Source organism: Candidozyma duobushaemuli, assembly GCF_002926085.2.
Source record: "Candidozyma duobushaemuli strain B09383 chromosome Unknown A_B09383, whole genome shotgun sequence".
Taxonomy (NCBI): Eukaryota; Fungi; Ascomycota; class Pichiomycetes; order Serinales; family Metschnikowiaceae; genus Candidozyma; species Candidozyma duobushaemuli.
The window spans coordinates 2290865-2301743 of NW_020289901.1; the positions used below are offsets into that span (position 1 = coordinate 2290865).

At 45.7% G+C, this 10879-nt stretch overlaps 3 protein-coding genes across 3 annotated transcripts; 2 read left to right on the top strand and 1 right to left on the bottom strand. All coding sequences in view use genetic code 12, as the record gives it.

Moving 5' to 3' along the window:
* Positions 1-240: 240 nt before the first annotated feature.
* RTF1 (Rtf1p) lies at positions 241-1881 on the bottom strand (the record flags this gene model as incomplete). Its single annotated transcript, XM_025479610.1, has 1 exon — positions 241-1881. The coding sequence occupies one exon, from the start codon at positions 1879-1881 to the stop codon at positions 241-243; it is 1641 nt and encodes a 546-aa protein (XP_025339083.1).
* Positions 1882-3796: 1915 nt separating this feature from the next.
* On the top strand, positions 3797-5154 carry CXQ87_001061 (uncharacterized protein; the record flags this gene model as incomplete). The annotated part of the gene is made up of 2 exons (XM_025479611.1): positions 3797-4714; positions 4738-5154. 2 exons carry the CDS (start codon positions 3797-3799, stop codon positions 5152-5154), a joined length of 1335 nt encoding a protein of 444 aa, XP_025339084.1.
* Positions 5155-6756: 1602 nt separating this feature from the next.
* On the top strand, positions 6757-9135 carry GLN4 (glutamine--tRNA ligase; the record flags this gene model as incomplete). The annotated part of the gene is made up of 1 exon (XM_025479612.1): positions 6757-9135. The coding sequence occupies one exon, from the start codon at positions 6757-6759 to the stop codon at positions 9133-9135; it is 2379 nt and encodes a 792-aa protein (XP_025339085.1).
* Between the last annotated feature and the right edge of the window lie 1744 nt (positions 9136-10879).

Consider the following 10879-nt stretch of genomic DNA (forward strand, 5'->3'; position numbering starts at 1 on the left):
AATGGACGGATTGGATAGAAAATTGTAAACATGCCTCGAGCTTTCTTGGAACCCCTAATCGGGTTGAACGCTAGACTAGCGGTTTTGAGCTAAACTACTGGTTTGATACATCACCCCAAGATTTGTGGTTTGAAGCCATTTGTTCTACCCTGCATTATCTCGTCATGCTTTGGATCTATATCCGCGGTTGGGCACGGCCCATATTGTACAGTAGGACACTTCCGGAGCTAGTAGGAACAATTAAAGCGTGGGCACAATATTCACGTCCACCTGGGCAATCAACTTGTCGAAAACGCCCATTTCTCTGTACGTGGAAGTGGCGATCTTGGCTTCAATCTCGTTCTTCTCAGCAATCATAGTGTCGTAGTTGGCCCTAGCATCTTGTATGGCCTTCTGGTTTTCCTCCTGAGCAAGCTCCTTATAGAACACCCTGGCGTTCGTTTTGAGACGCGAGAAAGCATCGCCCTCGATGGAATCGGAGCCCTTCTTCATAGATTTAAGCTCGGCTTTTCTGACATTCGTCTGGTTCAACTTTCTGTTTCTCTCATTAACCTTCGACATACTAGTCAAAGAACTCTTACTGGCTCTTTCGTTATCCTTGAGTAAAATCAGATCCATCTCTCTGATACGACTTGACAATTCCTTAACCTTGTCGACGTTGCCTTCTTGTCTGGCCACTCTCAACTCATCCATAGCCTTGGACTTTTCGTAAACAGCATCGTAAGCTCTCATGCCGTTCTTCATCTTCTGCTTTCTTGATATCATTTCATCAATGTCTTGGTTTGTGAGACCACTGTTCATCAAACGATGAAGTTCCTCAGCCTTCTCGTTCACGTCATCAACATATGGTGGATCCTCGTTCGTTTTGCCCAATTCTTGGAGATATCTGTCAAACTCTTCGGGGAAAATATCACCATCACTGAAGACCGTGAAAGGGAACTCTTTGGTTTGCTGCCTGTTCTGACTGACGAGCAAGTACATATCCGTTCTGGTCTCGCCAACCAGGTATTGTTTCTGTGGATACGTGACGACTTCCTCAATTTGAACCACTCTGTACATTGGGCGACGAGTTCTCTTGTCGACCCCGACGTTAATCTTACCGAACGCCTTCGAAACAGCCTCCCCGAAGTTCCGGTAGTAAAGGTACTTGGAAAGGAAACTGCGGCCAATCTTGATCTTGTTGATATGAGCCGCAGAAGCTTTCTCGAAGCTGCGAGGACGGTACTTGGATTTACCACTTCCCCATACAACTTCATCCTCGCCGTAAGCATCCTCATCATCTTCGATTTCTTCCTCCTCCTCTTCCTCTTCTTCTTCTTCAGATTCATAGTCGTCAGCAGCCTTACGAGACTTGCGTTCTCTTTGTTTTCTCAACTCGCTCAACTTGTCCAACTTAGAGGACCTGGCGCCCAGGGCGGCCTGTCGACTACTGGTTCTGGTTTTCTTTTCCGTACCTTGAGCCTGCTTCAATCTCTGCCTGAGATAAATCTTTTCATTGTATCTGTCCATCTCCTGAGATCTTTCGAAGAGAGTCTGCTCTCTCTCAATTTCGTCCATGTCGAGCAAGCGCTCCCGATCTTCCTCATCCTTGTATTTTCCTTCTAGAGGATATGGGTTGGTCAATTCTTCTTCGTCCTCATCAAGAACCCTTGAGTCGTCCACGTCTGCATCATCGTCGCCAGCGTCATCCTCAAAGTCAGGTTCTTCATCCTCGTCTTCATTTTCACCTTCTTCCTCCTCTTCTTCTTCATCAGAAGATCCTGTCTTCAATCTCTTTCTGGGACCATCATCAAGACCAGCCCTCTTGGCGACATTGTCGTTTTCCTCGCTACCGGAATCAGCTCCAGCAAGCGCCAACAAATCATCATCCAAGTCCGACATTCTGTTTGATGATGTGAGTAAAGTTAAGGTGTTGTAGTTGGCGTCGTGATATCGATGATAATACATGCAGGACCTAACGTTCAGCTCAAAGGATACCTTGACAAAACCGTTAAAAGAAATTTTAGGAAATCTTTTTTTGTTGAATTTTCTTTGATTTACTATTAGTATATTGCTGATGAAGCTGGTAAACGAGGTCCTTCGATAATCATCTCAGTATTTGTCGGTGGACATCGTGGGTAAGTAGGTAGCAAAAGTAAGAAAACTCAATACTTGCAACCCGGGGCTTATGATGATACCGATAACAATTCTCTTTACGAAGTTTATTGTAAACAATGTCTGATCTACAACTTCTGTTCGATCAATTTGGTGAATTTGAGGCTGATAATTCGATTGCCTGAGCGAGAGTAAGATAGTACTGGGAAGGATCGAGTGAGGCTCGTGTGAAAAGGAGTTGACGTAAGATAGCTAGTCTTCAAACCGTAATAATCCGCTAAAAGGTGTTATGTAGAGTTAGACTAGGCAAAGACCAATGCTACATGATATACATGCAAGGTAAAGAGACGGTAGTGTCTCCTAGTCATGTTTCATGTAACCAGAGGTATTCAGAAATTTACGCCGATATGATTGATATTAAAACATTTTCAGAAGAAGATGATCATTCTACCAAATATTCGGTCCACCTTATGGTCCAACAGCTCTATGCTCGCATGGTGTCTCAGATAACCCTTACCGCGAGTGAAGCACTAGTGGACCCGGGTTCCAAAAAGAAATCTACAGATGACTTTGGGAACGAACAAAATAAGCTTCAAAACAAAATTGGACTGATAAACTTCCTCCATGTCCTAGATCTCCGGTACCGGCCAGGGCTGGGGCCGCGACCCAGCTCACGTGACCCAGTGACTGCTCAAATTACATGCTACAACAAACCGTCTCTGATATGATGTTTTATTATTATGACAACGCTATGCCGGAGCTAATACACACCCACGTAGTATGTGGCAAAACCACCACACTTAACGCAATCTTCTGGCCTCACGCTCAGACTCCATCAAGCACAAGATGTCGTTCTCTCTGACTGGACCCTTGACGTTTCTGACAATGGTTCTGGAAGAGTCCTCGAGGAACTCAACTCTGACCTGGGTGACACCACCTCTGGAACCGGTTCTACCCAAAACCTTGATGACCTTAGCAAGAGTAACTGGAGTCTTAGTGTCCTGATCTGTTAGTATATGTGTTGGAGCGAAAATGAATCGCCTGGCAAAAGGTAGACGCTTGTCATTGAACGAATCTTTGGTGAATATGGTGATTGACTATGGAGTTGGCCTTCATTAACTTTGATACTCCATCAATGAATATTGAACCGACTAAAGGGAATATTGGAATTCTGATAACACGGGAATGATGGGACAGCTCAGGGGATTCAGATGCCAAAATATCATGGCGTATTTCAAACATACCATTTTGTATAAGTAGTTGTATGTAGTGGAAGGACTGTGATGGGGAGAAAAATTTGAAAAAATTTCGTGGTAGTCGCTCTACAGAGTTGTCCAAGACACGACCGCGACAGAGAGAAGACTTCGAGGGCCAGGACGTGCGCACCACAACACGTGAACAACAGCATGTGATACAACACGAGACAAAAAGCACGTGATTCACCGATGATGCAGTTTCTGATAAGGCTTCTACTCTGAGCCGCCATCGAGCCAAAACCAAAGCATATCAATTCAAGTATTAGAGGAAGGTCTTGGATTATTCACGAGAATTATCGAGAAAACTTCGACGGACATTTCCAAATTTAGATATATCTCCGTTGCCACCGTTCGGGCGCCACCGGGTCTATCTGCTACCGAAGCCGCGCATTTATACCTCGCGTCCGCAACATTAGATCTCCTCGATAGATAACGGTTTCTGCAACATGTCTGAAGCAAAACCAAAGAAAAAGAGTGAATTTAACGACGGCAGAAAGCAGCCTGTATACAGATGGCGAGATTCCTTCTCTGATTGGTGGAAACAAAGCTGGAGTCTGGAATATTCTGACTCGAAGGTTGAATCACGGCTACTTTCATTCTTGCCGTTTTGGCCCGATCCTGATTCCAAGAGACAAGCAAAATTCATCGACACAGATATAGGCAATGGAAACCATATCCACGAATTCTACATCGAAAACACCGAAAAGCCGTCCAATGGCGAAGCCGCATTTCCAAATCAAGTGAGCGATTTGGTGCTTGTTCACGGCTATGCAGCATCTTTGGGGCTTTTCTTCGAGAATTTCGACTCGATTTCGCTGTTGCCAGGAATCAAAATTCATGCTATAGATCTTTTGGGCTTTGGATTGTCGTCTCGCCCTTCTTTCCCCAAACTTCCTTGCGATACTAAAGAGGATATTTATAAGATCGAGGACTGGTTCATTGATGCTTTAGAGAAGTGGCGTCAGGAAAGAGGAATCAATCGTTTTGTGCTTGTGGGTCATTCCTTCGGCGGTTATTTGAGCTGCGCTTACGCCCGGAAATATAACAAAGAAACCGAAGGCAAGCGCTTGATCGAGAAGCTTGTGCTTTTGAGCCCTGTTGGCGTGGAGAGAAGCAAGTACTCCTTATTGAAGGGCGCTGAAATACCTAAAGAACAGATTTCACTGGATGCCAGGTCTGCTGAGAATAAAGAAGAACCCACTGTCCCGCTCCAAAGAGAATTGTCGGCTAATCAAGCTGACATCATCGATGGCAAAGAGCCGAAGACGATCAACCACCCCGGCTTTGCTACAGAAGCGCAGGAGAATTTTGGAGCTGATTGGTTTATCTGGCTCTGGAGGCATCACGTTTCACCATTTTCTATTGTCCGTAAAAGTGGCCCCATGAGGTCGAAATGGATATCCAACTGGACGGGCCACAGATTCTCACACATCTACTTGGAAAACCCGAGCGGTATAAAAACATTCATGATTACTTTTACCGTATATTCAATGGGTCAGGCAGTGGCGAGTACGCTATAACGAGAATTCTTGATCGTGGCGGTCTAGCGAGACTACCTTTACTTGATAGATGTCCTGAGAAGTTTGTCCAAATGAAGCTTCCTTCTTTGTGGCTCTATGGTGACAAAGACTGGATGAATGAGGTGGCTGGTGAGGAGATGACGAAGGAGATCAACAGGGTAGCCAAGCTGAAGGGAGAGAAGCCTCTAGCAGATTTCGGTATACTTTCCAACGCTGGCCATCATTTGTACTTGGACAATCCCAAGGATTTTTCCAGCGTGTTGTTCAAGTTTTTAGAGAAGTGAAGTACAGCATAGCATAGACATAGATGTACCAATAATACAGATGAGAAAAAAGAGAGCGGTATTTTTTAACAAAACTTGTATAAAGAGACAAGCCTATTGAAGCTGTCAGGAGATACTTTCAACGACAACGTCCTTCAATGGCTAAATTAGACATCTGAAGAAGGAAATCAACAAGTGTACCATCTGATGTTCTAACTCCATTAGGTATATCAACGTTTCAGGGTTATCGAGGGCTAGTTTCACCGCTCAAAAGATATTACAATCGCTGATCGGACCCCACAGATTAACTCACTCACAGGTGAAACCCCTAAGACACCAAGCCTCTTCTCAGTTCTAGAAGCCACACTATGGAAAATCCCAAACCTTATAATGAAAGATTTCAGTGACCCAGGTTGCTGAATTTCATGACTTTAATGTGGTATCGGTGCTAGATGCCTGAAAAAGACCGAGTCCGACACGAATTGTCCCGCCTTAGATCTACAATGGAGTTCAACAAAAGATTCACAATGAGCTCACACGACAAAGTCTCATTCAAACAAAGAAGAGGAGGAGACTTGTCAGATCTCGGAGCTGGGGTTCCGAGGCCATTGAGCTGTTTTTGTGGGAAATTGAATTACAGGTGAATATTGCAAAGAACTTCAGACAGGTTTGGTTGAAAAATGGGGATTAAAATCACAATAGTAACTAGCAATGCGGGAGATTTCTTAGAAAACTTTGTGCTAAAATATGCAAAAGGTTGGTGGAAACAAAAGACAAGGAGCTGAGCCACATTGACAAAAGACTAAAATTTCAGATTCAATGCTGGGGAGACTTCGGGCAATACGTAAATGGGTGGCTGGGCTGGTTAGGCTTTAGAGACATTTTCAGCCAGTAATGCAGGGATTTTCCTAATACGGAGGACTTGGTCCGAGACCGATTCCGTTCTCAGAATTAGGCCATGGCACAGATAAAACAAGCGAGTAGGGAAAAAGTGTGCGGCTAAAGCGCATGAACCCCACACGTAAGCACAGAAATTTATTTCAATATACTTTATTAAGAATAAAAAGATCGGATACTTCAATGAGATAAGGTTTGTTTCAGGGTCTGTTGGGTGTGAATGGTTGGGAGGATCTTGGGCGACGCAGGAGATGCATTGTTTCAAGAGGCTTTCTGAGGCTGCTGCGTGGAAACGAGGTGTATATGCAGTACAGACATGGGGTAGTCTTGTTGGGGCTGGCGATTGCGGAGAGGTGCTGGGCCGCCCAAAGGGGTTGGAATTCAACGCAGGCTAGCCTGGTTTGGAGAAGTGATGATATAGGGTTCGGAAGTGGGTCAAACGGGGGTAGAACCGGGGAATTGACGAGGGTTGTTTCAAACCGGGCCGGGGGTCCCACCGAGGGATCCTCTGTCTGCTTACACAGAGTTATACGCCATTAAATTCTGAGACAGATTCTTATTGTAGACTTGCGCCTTCTCCAACCTGAATTCTATATGCCAATTTCTATGACTCCATTCATTAAAGGTGAGCCCTAGGGAGAGTCGTGCGCAAACCAAAGGTTCACCAAGACTCACCAAAAAAAAAATCCCAGCTCAGTTTTGCATATATCATCTATCAGAATCATCATGTCTTCAGAGGAGCTCATAGAGAGATTCCAGAGCATTGGGCTTTCTGCACCCAAAGCCAAGGAGTACGCAAGAAATGCAAAGACCTCTGCTGCTTTTGTGGAAGTCTTAGACGAAGGCAAGGTGACTAGCGAGAATGAGAAGAAGCTCAGTCTTTTATACAACTTGGCCGTTTTGGCCAAAAATGACGGACTTGACCCCAAGCACCGTTCCTTGGTTACAAAGGCTGTTGTTGATGAACGCCTCAAAACAAATCTCCAGATCCAGGAAGCTGTGAAGTATCTCAAAACCAAAGGGGACGACGCTACTGAGGAAGGAATGAACGAGGTATCCGGTGTGGGCATTGAGATCACCAAGGATGACGTCCGCAAGGAGATTTTAAACTACATTGAGCAGAACAAGGAGGATGTGTTGGCTAGAAGATACGCTGGTGTTCCTTCGCTCTTGGGCCAGGCCAAGAAGATTCCTGCTTTGAAGTGGGCTGCTCCAACTGACTTCAAGCCTGTGGTGGATGAAATTGCATTGGAGCTTTTTGGCCCCAAGGATGAAAGAGACGTGGTCAAAAAGGAGAAGAAGAAGAAAGAACCCAAGACCGAAAAGACTAAACAGCCGGTGAAGGAGAGATCCATGTACACTGAGGGATTCTTGGGAGAGTTGCACAAGCCAGGCCAGAACCCACAGGCATTCCCTGAATTGATGGATGAACACTTGGCTTTCACGAAGGGTAAGGTCTTCACGAGATTCCCTCCAGAGCCAAACGGATTCCTTCACATTGGTCACTCCAAGGCTATCATGGTGAACTTTGGCTATGCTAAATACCATGGCGGCAACTGTTACTTGCGTTTTGACGATACCAACCCTGAAGCCGAGGAGGAGGTTTACTTCAACTCCATCAAGAGCATGGTGTCGTGGCTTGGATTCGAGCCTTGGAAGATCACCTACTCTTCCGACTACTTTGACCAGTTGTACGAATTGGCCGAGAAGTTGATCGAGGTTGGAAAGGCTTACGTTTGTCACTGTACTCCCGAGGAGGTCAAGGCCCAGAGAGGCTTGAAGGCTGATGGAACCTTGGGTGGTGAGAGATTCCCATCTCCATATGCTTCCCGTACTGTGGAGGAGAACTTGACCGAGTTCAGAAAAATGAGAGACGGTCACTACAAGCTGGGTGAGGCTGTTTTACGTATGAAACAGGATATCCAATCCCCCAACCCTCAAATGTGGGACCTCGTCGCTTACCGTGTGTTGAACGCCCCTCACCACAGAACCGGTGACAAGTGGAAGATCTACCCTACTTATGACTTCACCCACTGTTTGGTTGATTCCTTCGAGAACATCTCTCATTCCTTGTGCACAACTGAGTTCCGCTTATCCAGAGAGTCTTACGAGTGGTTGTGTGACGCTTTGCATGTTTATAGACCCGCCCAGAGAGAATACGGTCGTCTCAACATCACAGGTACGATTTTGTCCAAGAGAAAGATCGCCAAGTTGGTCAACGACGGCCACGTGAGAGGCTGGGATGACCCTAGACTTTACACTTTGGAAGCCATCAAGCGTCGTGGTGTTCCTCCAGGAGCCATTTTGTCATTTATCAACACTTTGGGTGTGACGACTGCCACCACTAATATCCAGGTTGTCAGACTCGAGAGTGCTGTTAGAGCCTACCTTGACAGCACCACACCTAGATTGATGCTTTTGCTGGAGCCATTGTTGTGTGAGGTGGTGAACGTGGACGAGGATTTTGTCGAAGAGGTTGAAATTCCATTCAAGCCTGGTGCCGAGGACAAGCTTGGCACTAGAAAGCTCAAGTTCACCAAGAGATTCTACATCGACCGTTCCGATTACAGAGACGAGGTCGACAAGGAATACTTCAGATTGGCACCTGGCCAGCCTGTTGGTTTGATGAAGGTTCCATATAACGTTTCCGTGCACGAGGTTATTAGAGATGAATCTGGTAAGGTGACTAAGTTGTTGGTGAACTACGATTCGGACGCCAAGAAGAAGCCCAAGACGTTTATCCAGTGGGTGGGTGAGAGCAATGTCAAGAAGATCAAGGAGACCAGATTGTACAACCAGTTGTTCACCAGTGAGAACCCTAGCGCTCATCCTGACGGTTTCTTGACTGACATCAACCCTGAGTCCGAAGAGGTCTTCAAGGACTCAATCATCGAGGCTGGCGGATTCAACGAAATTGTCAAGAAGTCTCCATTAAACATTGGTATCGAAGGCTCTGATTTCAACATCAATGAAACTGAAGGCCCTCAGACCGTCAGATTCCAGGCCCTTAGAATCGGCTACTTCTGCATGGACAAAGACTCTAACGGGGACGATGTTGTCTTGAACAGGATTGTCACATTGAAGGAAGATTCTGCCAAGGCCTAATCCGGATGTAACCGCTCGTTACCCGAGGCCAGAAAAGCAGCTAATGCTAAATCTCGAGCTCGTTCAAGCACGGTATCGTGTTTGTGCCCGCAAGCAACCAAACGGTATCTGTGCCCGCGCAAATTCTCGCCGTTTTGGGACCCTTACTTCGTTATGCGCAGCATGGGCTGTTTCAATTGCGTTGAATAGCTGGTGATTTCGAAAAAAAAGTTCCGTTTAGTGTTCCCACGGGGGATTTTTTGTGGCCAGTAGCAACCAACTTTGCCATGTCGTCGTGAGGCTAGTGTTTGGGGTTGATAGGTATGGCGGGTATATTTTGAGATAGGCATGTTACGTCAAAAGGCTGCATTTATTGTATGGGGGAAAGCTCGGCTATAACAAGCCTGAGCGTTTATTCTTAAACTTAAGTGCCTTCCGTGGTACCTGGCTGAGGCCTCGGTTGACGTTGATGTTTCCGTGGATAATTGAATTGCGTGATGATGTTGCAGATCGAACTAATGAACGCAGGAGAAGACGTCAGCAGCATGTCTCAAAGCGGAAGCATCAACGGTGAGGTGTAACTCCATGATGTCTCTGCAACAATTAGCGAGTCACCTAGCCAAGATCTACGTTTTCTGGAGCATAAACTTCAAATCGAAAGACTGAGGCATCGAGATCTGCGCTCAGCTGATGTCAAACCTACATCCAATATAAAGTTTCAACTGAACAAGAAGTTGATCTAGAAACCGTTGATGTAAAGAGCACAAATTGTAAATTCTGAAGGGCTGGCTCGGCCGTCGTACAATGCAGAAGGACTTATAGCAAGCACTGGCAAGGAGGGGCGGGTCGTGTTAACTTGATAGCCGAAGCCCGAACTCCGATGTAGGCTTTTTCTTTGTGGTAAAAAAAAACCCATTTTCTGGAACTGAAACAAAAGTGCTCATTTAGGATTAAGGTTCAGGCTGAAATGGGTGCAAAAAAAAGTATATACATTACGAGGGTGCGATGAGGGCGCACCGCACCGGGGGCTAAAATTTTCTAAGGTTTCTTATCAGCAGTTTCGGGAAATGGGGCGAGGGAGCACACCCTGCAGTCTGTACATATGGAACATTGAAATTATTCGGTTTGGCAACTCAAACGTACATAATATTCGGAGTTTTTTGAAACTGATATTTTTTCGATACACAAATGAGGGTCCAGGGTTCGGGTGATATTTCCCGATTGGGCGTCATGGTTGCTGCGGTAAGTGCGGCTCGTCGACGGCTGTGGAGGAGATGGGGTAAGGAGTGGGGCATTAGCTGGAGAGAGCGTGTCGATGCATGGAACTCAAGCCTCGCCGCGCGACTTCCGAGGGCGCCAAAGAGGATAAATTACCCAGGATGAGGAAGTTGATGATGAAATAAACTCCGATTTGCCAGAAAAAAGCTGATTATAGGAGTTTTCTTCAAAAACTATTGCCAGAAGGGGATGGAATGGAATCAGCTTCATGAGGCGTCGAATGATGTTTGAATAAAAAACATCACATTGTAGTCGGCCTCACACAATTTTTCACTTTTGTGCATTGAGGCTTCCACTCGCCTAGGCTTAATAGACGACACTGTGTAGGTTAGATAGGGGCAAGAAGAATGTATTTACCCAAATTTCGTAAACGAAGTGTAAAGAAGTTCGTATTCGATACTCGGAGATCTCACCCCCTATTGTGTATTGAGGCGTCAACCACATATCAAGTTGTGGCACAAAAATAACAGCCTCAGTATCAAGATGA